The 11,875-nt window shown below is 36.4% G+C and overlaps 1 protein-coding gene across 1 annotated transcript; it reads right to left on the reverse strand.

Annotated features, from left to right (window-relative positions):
- On the reverse strand, nucleotides 1–11,634 carry LOC132312945 (AT-hook motif nuclear-localized protein 7-like). The gene is made up of 5 exons (XM_059811515.1): nucleotides 10,724–11,634; nucleotides 10,185–10,252; nucleotides 4,457–4,588; nucleotides 1,609–1,770; nucleotides 1–547 (listed from the first exon to the last, which is right to left on the reverse strand). The coding sequence occupies exons 1-5, from the start codon at nucleotides 11,064–11,066 to the stop codon at nucleotides 221–223; spliced, it is 1,032 nt and encodes a 343-aa protein (XP_059667498.1). The 5' UTR covers nucleotides 11,067–11,634; the 3' UTR covers nucleotides 1–220.
- Between the last annotated feature and the right edge of the window lie 241 nt (nucleotides 11,635–11,875).

The raw sequence follows: 11,875 nt of genomic DNA on the forward strand, positions 1-11,875 counted from the left end.
TTGATGAATGAACTTGTTTCTAAACAATCTCTAGGAGAAATAGTACAAATTGTTACAACATTAATGGAAGTTAAATCAGCCTCCTTAAGTAATCATGACAGTCTCTCTCTAAAATAGGCCTAAAATTAATTTTCAAATTACAAGCATTACATCTAAAAGAAAAACTAGAAGGACAAATAAATTGGATAAAATGAAAACACAGATAACCATACCTTCAGTGCTATTCAAGAGGCGCAGACACATTAATGTCGGGAGATGGTCTGTGAGCTGAGGTGGGCTCCGTGCCATTCCAACCAGAGCCATTGGTAGATAAGACTTTTGCGTTCTCTTTATCATTTGTGCTGTTATCTGCTGCTCCATGGCTTTGCACTGCTAATTGAGATGTTGGAGTCAGACAGATGTTGCCACCAGGTGCTGCTTGTGAGATTGGTCTTACTGCTGTCACCATATCTGGAGCACCTGGTGAAACGGGAGGGATTCTGGGTTCATAATGGTGCTTTTTTTTATGTGCTTTATAACTGTTTGACAAGAAGCTTCCCACCACAATCTGGCAAATCATACAGAACCCACATAAATTTTGCAGTAGATAATGCTCTGATGGGATTAAGGTTGGCTGAATGAGTTTTTAGCTTTTTCATAAGAGTCTTATGCAATTGAGCAAAGCTAGGCATCAGATGGATGCAATCATCAATTCGTCATAGGAAATTTTGTGCATGTGCCATTTAAAAAGCACGCAACCAATGTCAAGCCAACCTACAGCTAACATGCAGCCAATCCGAAAGGGACTCGGGGAAAAGAAATTGAAACGGACTCATAGGGCAATTGGCATTAAGCCGCGTAGCCTTTTTAATCAAGATGAATAAAAGAACCACAAAAGAAATTTTTTGAACATTTGACTAGTAGTCTAGTGTGCGTGTGTGCTTGCATGTCAGCGGGTATGTGCAACTGTGCTTACATGAGTTATTCATCAGTTTGACATAGCTATCTTAGCATGGTGGTAAGGGATCTGAAAGGATTCGGGTTTCTATTCTTGCTATTGCATGACAAATATAAAGAAAAAATAAATAGATTTATTCTCTTGAAATTTAGCATGTTCACAAGTTTCAAATTATATTCCTACAACTTGCCAACTAAGTTTAGTGAGACACGTCTCATATGCTCAACGGTGATGAGAAGTAAGAGATAGCGCAGATTTTCTGGCTTAGGAATATGCTAGACGATGATTGTCATACTTAACTATTATGTATTCCATTTTTCGGCATCTAAGATTTGATTGAAAGATGAGAATGAGGTTTGAAACACAAGAGTCACAACTCAGATGAAACATTGCACATTACAAGGTAAAGAACTGTGTACAATATTTCACAAGGTAGTAGTACGTTTAAGCAACAAAGAATCTCTTCGCATTGCATTTTCACATATGAAGCCGTGAATATGAAATACATTGTAAGAGCTATATGATCAATCTCCCAATAAATAATAATCCATCATTTATATCAGGAGGCAGTGAAATGGCTTACGAGCAACTACCCAACACATAATTCAAAGTTAACAGTCAACTATTGTAGTAACCCCGTATGAATAGATTAAAAAAGAAAGGGTTCTTACTTGGATTGGACTAGCAGCCATTAATAAACCAGCAACACCACCACCAACCACACGACCATCTGGACCAGCCAATGACACACTTAAACCACCAGTCCTGCTTCTCACACCGCCATTTTCAGAAATTGTGAATGACCCAGTTAAGGATAATATCTCAAAGCGGCCCTGCATGAAATGAATAAGTAAGACACAAAATTGATTGCAATAACAAAATAACCCCATGGTTATATATTTATTAGTGAGTACATATAAGAAATGCAACTAGCAGGAAGGCATAAACTGTTGGTACATATATGCTTCATGTAACATTTAAGAATTAACAAATCTTATACTAATATGTCATGAGATAATTAACAATATGCTAAGAAATCATTAATTAAATATGCAACTCTATATTTAATTAAATATGCAAAATAAAACAATAAAATAATAATAATAAATAAAAAACCTGGACCGAGGCTAATATTGAATACTATGTTCTTAAGACAGATTCGCCCCGCTATGATGCTAACGAACTCAGTGGCATCTATCTCCCAGGATACAACGGTCTACATCCACCAGTAGCAGCACTACAAACTCGTGAATACGGCGAACCTTCTCCTTGTAATACTCTCTCGGACTCAAAAATGTATCTATATCTATACTATATAAATGTTGAATTGGGTACAATCCGAACCAAATGGTTCGGACCAATCTTAATACGACTCGATGAAATTGGATTAAGGTCTAAGTGGTTCGGACCACTTAACCTATGGTTTGAACCCACTTAGGTTGGGTTCAAGTCTAGAGAGGGAGTTAGAAGAAAATGAAAATGACTGATTTGCATATGATCCAAAGGAGGGTATTTATAGGCAACAAGGTGCCTTTTCGGGTGGGTGCAACCCTTTGGAAAAAACTAAAAAGTAATTTTTAAGTAAGGTGCCTTTTCGGATTGGGTGCAACCCTTTGGAAAAAACTAAAAAGTAGTTTTTAAGTAAGGTGCCTTTTCGGATTGGGTGTATCTCTTCATCATTGGACACAACCATTTATATGTGTCTCTTTATCATTGGACACAATCATATATATGTGTCTCTTCACACTGGACACATCCACTCCAATTGGTTGTAACGGTTCACATGGTGTCTGTTCACCAATAGACACATCCACTCCAATAGGTTGCAATGGTTCAAATGAATAGTTATGTCTGTTGGTTTTGAATTGCAACCCTTTTGAAACAGATGCAACTCTTTGGAAAACAGATGCAACCTTTTGGAAATAGATGCAACCCTTTGAAAAAACTAACTTTTAATTTAAATTCAAAAACTAACCACCCATTTAAATAAGCCCAGTCTAAAATTAAAGGCCCAATCCAAAATTCCATTTAGTAAAAAGAATAATTGGACTTTATAATTAGGCCCAAGCCCAAGCCCAAGCCCAAGCCCAAGCCTAAATCCCAAATTTGGCTTATTTAAATTTCAATTGTCTCAACATTTTTTTCCATGTGGGACAAACACTTCCCACATTTTGCATACCCATTTAGGCATATCAAAACACCACATTTTGGAGCTAATTTCTCATTCACCCGGAAACAGATTTGAGAAAGCAAATATACCACGTTCATCTCCTTGCGGAGAGAAACGCGCTCGTCTAGAAATTCGCAAAAAATTCTTAGCGGAATCTATTCCAAATCTCATCCAAAGTTTATGTTTTTAATGCCCCCGTTTCCAACATAAACTACATTTAATCATACGAGACTAGAAAGTGTTGTTTTTAGACAGATGAATATCAATAACCCAAAGTTGGCTTCACTACGGTTAGGACATCAAAGTTTTATGTGTGTATGCAAGATAAGAAAAATTGGAACTCCACTACCAAGAATCTGACTTTTAGCCTCCATAGTCATCAGGTACTGTACAAGTGTTTCTGTTTCATTTTATGTTCAATTTGTTACCTCTATCAACATTGCTCCTTACTTGCAAATCATTGTATAGTTAAATCTGAAATCCTGTTAAAAGTCAACAAAAAAATAAAACTTCTTGCATAAGCGCATGTACATGATCTCTAAGTAAAGATGATTTATCTAACCATGAGAATGCTCTCTTAATTTATTACGTTCCCAAAATTCCAGAAACAGGGGATCCATTGAATATAGGAGAAAAAGACAACTTTATACATTCCTTTTGTTTCTGTTGCTGGGGTATTTTGAATAAACCCCAGTGATAATATTCACAAAAGTGTGATCTCTATCATTTCTTGCTGGAGTTATTAGAAGTTTAGAAACCTTAAAGTCAAATTAATTAAGTTTACCAACACACCTGTGGCCTAGCGGTACAAGGCTCCTACTTCCCAAAGGGAGGTCAGGAGTTCGAACCTCAGTGGAGGCAGTGTGCGTGAGTCCCAACTAGGATAAATAAATAATTAAGTTCAGAAGTTTAAGCCTAAACCTTTGATACAAAGTTACTTTAGTAACATGAAATACTCCTCGCGTGCATTTGGTAGCAACAGTAGGAAAATAAATTTATCAGCAATCAGTGATCATGTGCATTTGGTGGCCACGCTAGAGAAGGATATTAACTAGCAAACAGGCCAGCTTACAGTTATGATATATATAAATTAACTATCCTATGCAAACTATATATCCATGAAAATTCGTACCCCAAAAAAAAAAAAAAAAAACTAATAATAATAATAATAAAGCAATGTGGGAAGGACCTTCATTTTAATCATATAAAAAAACCAGAAAGGTGATATCGGTGCATAAATTGCGGAAAATTATACATCAATGTAAGAAATCTGATATACGTGCAAATTAAAGAAGAAAAAATGCCAACAAGCTTAATTGAAAAGAGATGAAACCAGTTTGAGGCCATGCCTCATATGTCAAGATGCCCCCTGAAGAACCTGGCTGTCGAATAGTAACATTAGAAACAGCTCCATTGGCAGAAAGGATGCAAACTCCCCGAGGACCTTTTTCAGAAAACGAAAGGATCTTTGCTGCAACATCCTGCAAATAACAAGATGGAATTTCAATAAAGCACCGCAAACTTAAAGCAAAATATATGGGTGTTTAACTATTTTATGTGTTAACAAATTCCATATTTTCTCCTAAGGGTATGTTCGGTTTTCATGGAATTGGAATTGGAATTGGTGGAATTTGAGGAAAAATTTCTTGGTTGTTTTTTTCTCAAATTCCACCAATTCCAATTCCATGCAGCCGAATGAACCCCAAGTTTTTTGATGAAATATGAAATGATTACATTGTTTGTTTCAGGTTACAGTTAAAATGAACATGACTCCCTTAGGTTCGATGTAAAATTCAAATGGTTGATGGGAGTAATATGTCAACAAATTTCTTTAGCGGTATTTTGTGCATATATATATATATTGTTGAGAATTCTTTCTTTTTTCTCAATACGTAGTGGAGACATGGATTTATCCATGAATAGCTGGCACCCTAATCTTAGGGTGTAAATGCTGGTTGATTGTTTTTCCTATTTAATGTTGATTTGATTCTTTGTGTGTTAACTTTCCTAGTTTAATTCCTATTTATTTGTTGCTTGTTTTATTCCATCAATTTAGGAAATTGAGTAGCTGGTCTGTAGCCTCCAAATTTTCCTATTTATGTATTGTTTATGTACAATTTCTAAATATGCAATAAGAGAATTTCTTCTTCTCTTTCTCTCGGAGTATTCACCTATCATCATTATGGTATCAGAGCAGAAATAAAGCTCTTGCTTGGATGTGACATCTACTCAAGAAAAAACCATCCTCAGCCATGTCGGAGGATCCGAAGGCTCAGTCTTACCAATTACCGGACACAAACTGAACGGAAACAATTTCCCACAATGGTCTCAATCCGTCATGATGTACGTTTGTGGCAAAGGAAAGGACGACTATCTCACCGGAGAGATTACTGCTCCAACAAAAGAAGATCCAAAATTCAAAACTTGGAAAGCTGAGAACATGATGGTTATGTCATGGTTGGTTAATTCCATGACTACAGAGGTGGAAGAAAACTTCATGTTCTATGCAACAGCAAAGGAGATGTGGGATGCAGCAAAAGAGACTTATTCTGATAATAAAAATACATCAGAACTGATTGAAATTAAGGGTATCCTTCATGATCTACGACAAGGTGAGATGTCTGTTACCCAATATTTCAATATACTCACTCGTCATTGGCACCAACTAGATATGTTCGAGACCTCTGTATGAGATACTCCCGGAGATGCAGAAAAATATAAAAAGATTGTCGAGAAAGAACGAATCTATAAGTTTCTGTTGGGTCTTAATAAAGACCTTGATGAAGTAAGGGGAAGAGTCCTCGGTATTAAACCTCGACCAAGCATCCGTGAAGTATTCTCAGAAGTTCGACGTGAGGAAAGCAGAAAAAAGGTGATGATGGGTAGCCAAAATCAACCTGCTTCAACAGAATGATCAGCCTTGGTTACCCAAAACTCCAGTCCCTCAAACTATGACAACCATCCTCGGAAAGGCAGACCATGGTGTGACCATTGCCGTAAATCAGGTCATACCCGAGAAACATGTTGGAAAATACATGGAAAACCACCAAACTGGAAGCCAAGATCAGAAAGAGAACCACAAGGATATCAAATTGCAGCCGACGGTCAGCCACTGATCCCTGTTCCAGACAGCCATAGCTCCGGTGCCTTATCTCTCAACAAGGACCAAATAGAGCAGCTGATCAAACTCCTTAACCAGTCTAGCACAAATTCCAGCAATCCTTCGTCTTTCTTAGCCCAAAAAGGTAGTTTTAAAATTGCTTTAAGTGTCAGCAAAAAGGAACCCTAGATCATTGATTCAAGAGCCACCGATCACATGACAGGTTGTGAAATTTTTTTCTCTTCATATAATCCATGTCCTGGAAATCTAAAAATAAAAATTGCAGATGGTTCATTATCTTCCGTTGCAGGAAAAGGCTCAATTCCAATTTGAAAGAGTCTAACCCTCAAATCTGTTCTTCATGTTCCTAATCTTTCATGTAATCTTTTGTCTATTAGCAAACTGACTAAGGATCTAGACTGTATTGCTAAATTCTCTAATTCCTTGTGTGAATTTCAGGAACTGTCTTCGGGGAGGACGATTAGCAATGCTAGGAAATGTGAAGGGCTCTATTACTTTGATGAGGACATAGTCGTAAGTGGACAAGCTCAAAAAACAAGCTGTACGAGTGAAGTTCTTTCTTTATTTGGAGAAAAAGAAATAATGTTGTGGCATCGTAGACTTGGCCACCCTAGTTTTTCCTATTTAAAAAACCTATTTCCTTCATTATTCAAGAATAAAAATCCAGCCTTATTTCAATGTGAAATATGTCAACTTACTGAACATCATCGTACTTTTTTTCCATCTCAACCGTACAAATCATCAAAACCTTTTTCCATCATTCATGGTGATATTTGGGGGCCTTCTAAAGTACCAACTTTTACTAGTAAAAAATGGTTTGTAACCTTCATTGATGATCACACTAGAATTTGTTGGGTCTTTCTCTTAAAAGAAAAATCTGAAACTGCGCATATTTTCAAAGAATTTCACTTCATGATCCAAAATCAGTTTCAAACAAAAATTCAAATATTAAGAACTGATAATGGTCGTGAATATTTTAACTCTGTTCTCAGTGAGTTTCTTAACAAACATGGCATTATTCATCAAAGCTCATGTGTGGATACCCCCCAACAAAATGGCCTCTTTGAAAGAAAAAACCGCCATCTCCTAGAAGTGGCTCAGTCTATCATGTTCGCCTCAAATATGAAAAAAACTTTTTAGGGAGAAGCAATTCTCACTGCCTCTTATCTCATAAACCGTATGCCCACTAGAGTCCTAAATTATCAGACTCCCCTCAACTCCTTGATTGAAGCCAATCCTCATATACGTTTCATTAGCAAATTATCTCTCAAAGTATTTGGTTGTACTGCTTTCGTCCATATACATAGCCATAACCGTGGCAAGCTTGATCCAAGAGCCATAAAATGTGTGTTTGTGGGATACTCTCCTACTCAAAAGGGGTACCGGTGTTATTCTCCAGAAAAAAGGAAATTTCTCACCTCCATGGATGTCACCTTTTTTGAGAACCAGTCATTGTTTTCAAAAACAGATCTTCAGGGGGAGCAACATATTTCGGAAGATCAGTTTTAGGATATTTCTCTACCTAACTCAACCCCATCTCAACTAGATCAACCTCCACCTTCTCCTCCTAATCCTACTATGCCATTAACATGTGAAAATTCTCAGATAGGGGGAGAACTTCAGCAGCCGAATGAACAAGAGCTAGGGGTTTACACTCGACGAAACAATCAACGAGTAATAGAGCAACCACCACCTTAGCATCGCCAAGAATCCGAACCTCAGACAGTGACTCGAAATTCTGATTCAGGTAATCTCCCCTTCGAGTCTACTTCTATGCTTAATAATGAATTTGATCTAGATTTGCCAATTGCCCTTAGAAAAGGAATTCGATCATGCACCCTTCATCCTATCTCTAGATTTGTTTCGTATAAAAAATTATCACCATCATATAGAGCTTTTACCACTAATCTTTCTAGTATCGAAATTCCAAATTCTATACAGGAGGCTCTATCTATTCCAAAGTGGAGAGAAGCTGTTAAAGAAGAAATGAGGGCTCTTGAAAAAAATGGCACGTGGGAATTGGTAAACTTGCCTACAGGAAAGAAAACAGTGGGATGTAAATTGGTCTTCACTGTGAAGTACAAATCTGATGGCTCTATTGAGAGATATAAAGCTAGACTTGTAGCGAAGGGATTTACTTAAACATATGGAGTGGACTACTAGGAGACTTTTGCACCGGTGGCAAAACTGAACACCATCCGAGTCCTTTTATCTTTCACAGCAATTTGGATTGGCCTCTACAACAACTAGATGTGAAGAATGCCTTTCTTAATGGAGATCTTGACGAGGAGGTATACATGGACAGACCACCAGGATTTGAAAACAGGAGTGAATCTGGGAAAGTATGCAGACTGAGGAAATCCCTTTATGGGTTGAAACAGTCACCACGTGCTTGGTTTGAAAAATTCACTAAAGCAATTCGCAAACATGGATACAGTCAAACTCAAGCAAATCATACTTTATTCTATAAACAATCCGTGAAGGGAAAGTCACAATATTAATTGTTTATGTTGATGATATAATCCTCACAGGTAATGATCTTGAAGAAATAGAACTATTGAAGAAGACTCTGGCTAATGAATTCGAGATTAAAGATCTTGGTTTCTTAAAATATTTTTTGGGCATGGAAGTTGCAAGAACTAGCAAAGGAATCTCAGTCTCACAGCGAAAATACACTCTGGATTTACTAAAGGAAACAGGTATGCTTGGCTGTAAACCTGCTGACACTCCGATGGATCCTAATCAAAAGCTAGGACTGAGAGAAGGTGGAACTCCTGTGGACAAAGGCATATATCAGCGATTGGTTGGAAAGCTGATCTATTTGTCTCACACACGTCCAGACATAGCCTTCGCAGTTAGTGCAGTCAGTCAATTCGTGTATTCTCCTAGAAAGGATCACTTAGAAGCCGTGTACAGAATCCTCAAGTACCTCAAAAGAACTCCTGGTAAAGGCCTATTTTTTGGAAAACATGAAGAGAAGAAAATTGAGGCATACACAGATGTTGATTGGGCAGGTTCAATTATTGGGCAGGTTCAATTACAGATAGAAGGTCCACTACTGGTTACTGTACGTTTGTTTGGGAAAACCTAGTAACTTGGCGAAGTAAAAAGCAAGCAGTTGTTGCTAGAAGCAGTGCAGAAGCTGAATTTAGAGCTATGGCTTAAGGTATTTGTGAATTATTGTAGTTAAAGTAATTATTACAAGAATTAAAAATTGAAGCAAATCTACCTATGAAGATGTACTGTGATAATAAGGCTGTATAGCTCATAACCCTGTTCATCACGATCGAACAAAGCATGTGGAAGTAGATCGTCATTTTATCAAAGAGAAAATTGAAAAAGGAACAATCTGTATGACATTTGTTCCTACAAGTAGCCAAACTGCTGATATCTTGACAAAGGGCCTACCGAGATTGAATTTCGAAAAATTAGGAGCCAAGCTGGGCATGATTGACATCTATGCTCCAGCTTGAGGGGGAGTGTTGAGAATTCTTTCTTTTTTCTCAATACGTAGTGGAGACATGGATTTATCCATGAATAGCTGGCACCCTAATTTTAGGGTGTAAATGCTGGTTGATTGTTTTTCCTATTTAATGTTGATTTGATTCTTTGTGTGTTGACTTTCCTAATTTAATTCCTATTTATTTGTCGCTTGTTTTATTCCATCAATTTAGGAAATTGAGTAGCTGGTCTGTAGCCTCCAAATTTTCCTATTTATGTATTGTTTATGTACAATTTCTAAATATGCAATAAGAGAATTTCTTCTTCTCTTTCTCTCGGAGTATTCACCTATCATCATTATATATATATATATATATATATATATATATATATATATATATAATTAAACAATTCAAGAGAATTTTATGCAATTTGTCCTTTAAATTATAAGGCAGATCAAACTAATTGCTATGTTCTATATCAGCAACAAAAGAAAAGATGCCTTAAGGTATTACCTCTCCTGTATTTACAGTCACAATGTGTGGCGTGAAGTCACCTCCAGCCGTGTTGGCAAACAACTCACCTTCACAGTTCACAAATCAAAGAATCAAATACTGTAAAGTTCATAAATCTAAAATAAAGCGAACCCTTTTTACCAAAATTGGACGAAAAAAAAAAAATCTACATTGTCTTATCACTAATACCATCAGCCTCAAAATTAAAATCATTTCCAATGTCTGAAAAATCACCAAATATATGCTCACGTAACTCGTGTTCCCTGTGTTAATCTGATCATGGTAGGCAATAAACTCAAAATATTCAACACAAACTGCAACCTTTAGATTTACCCTTTTATTCTCGGGAAATCAAACCCGCCACCAAAAAAAAATATTTTGAGAAAATCTCCATTTTAAAAATAAATAAATAAAAACTTCGCCATAAGCCTAACCGATTTGTGAATCTAAAATTCTAAGCTTGCATATTATATATATATATATATATATATATATATATATATATATATATATATCCGGTGTGCATAGAGAGAACTTACCTAATGAAGCAAGTACTTGCCAGTTACCAGAACCAGGTGGCCTTCCACGACCCTTTTTGGAAGAGAAGTCAGAAGAATGTGACAAAGAAAAGCCTGGTGGTGGTGATACATATGGAACCCTCAAGTTACCATCTGAGTCATACTTTCTTGGCCTCCCTCTCTTCTTTTTTCCCAACAACGGATCACCACTTCCACCACCGCCTACGGTGGCGATTCCTAGGCTTCTCTCCATACCCATGTTCACCACCTGTGGCACCACTCCTCCACCACCACTCACCGGCGGTGACTCGTTCTCTGAGTTACCTCCCGGCGACCCAGATACTGTACTCTCCTTCTCTTCCATTTCTTCAACAAAAAAACTAATTTGAGAGAGAGAAAACAAAAGGGGAAAAAGTTTGAAAGGGGTTTTTTTGTTTCTGCAATGGCGCCAGAAATAGAAGCTCTGTTCCGCGTGATTTTCAGAATTACTTTGTTGGGAGTTTGTAAAGTTCACACTATTTGATGGGTGTGGGGAAGAAAAAGACCGGAAAAATATTGATATTGTCTTGTCTGGATTCTACTGCGATGTGAATTACCCAGATTGCACTTCTGATTTAAAGGAATGGCATGATTTGTTTATTAATTATTGTGTGTATTTTTCATACCGAATAAAGGATCTTGATAACGCCACCACTTCCAGTATCTTTCTTTTGTCATTTTGTTTATAGGCATACTCCGGCAATATAATCTTTTTTGTTTTTTTTTTTTTTTTTTTTTACACAGTAAATGTTGTGTTTGGGGCACCCACCAGTTCCAAATCTAAGCGCCCACCCATTTGTTTCTATTGGTTTTGAAAATTAATTAGTAGTTTATTTTTATTTTGTCTCCCAAGACATATATAAATAGCAAAGAAAGTCAAAGTTGTAAAAAATTTATTCGTAATATATAATTAAAAAGGACAACTAATTAAAAAATTTAATATATAATATTAAAATTTTAATTAAAGAAGGAAACAAATTAATGTATAATAATATTTAATTTAATAAAAGGAAAACTAATTAGAGAAATAAATATATAATATTAAAACATTAAAAGAATACTTTATTGTAGTACAAAGATTAAGGCAATCTAATTAAATAATAAAATATATAATATTAAAAAAATCTATTTAGA

This window comes from Cornus florida, unplaced genomic scaffold (genome assembly GCF_030987335.1).
Source record: "Cornus florida cultivar Cherokee Brave unplaced genomic scaffold, ASM3098733v1 CherokeeBrave_3.0.0_Hap2_Chr06, whole genome shotgun sequence".
In the NCBI taxonomy this organism is placed as follows: Eukaryota; Viridiplantae; Streptophyta; class Magnoliopsida; order Cornales; family Cornaceae; genus Cornus; species Cornus florida.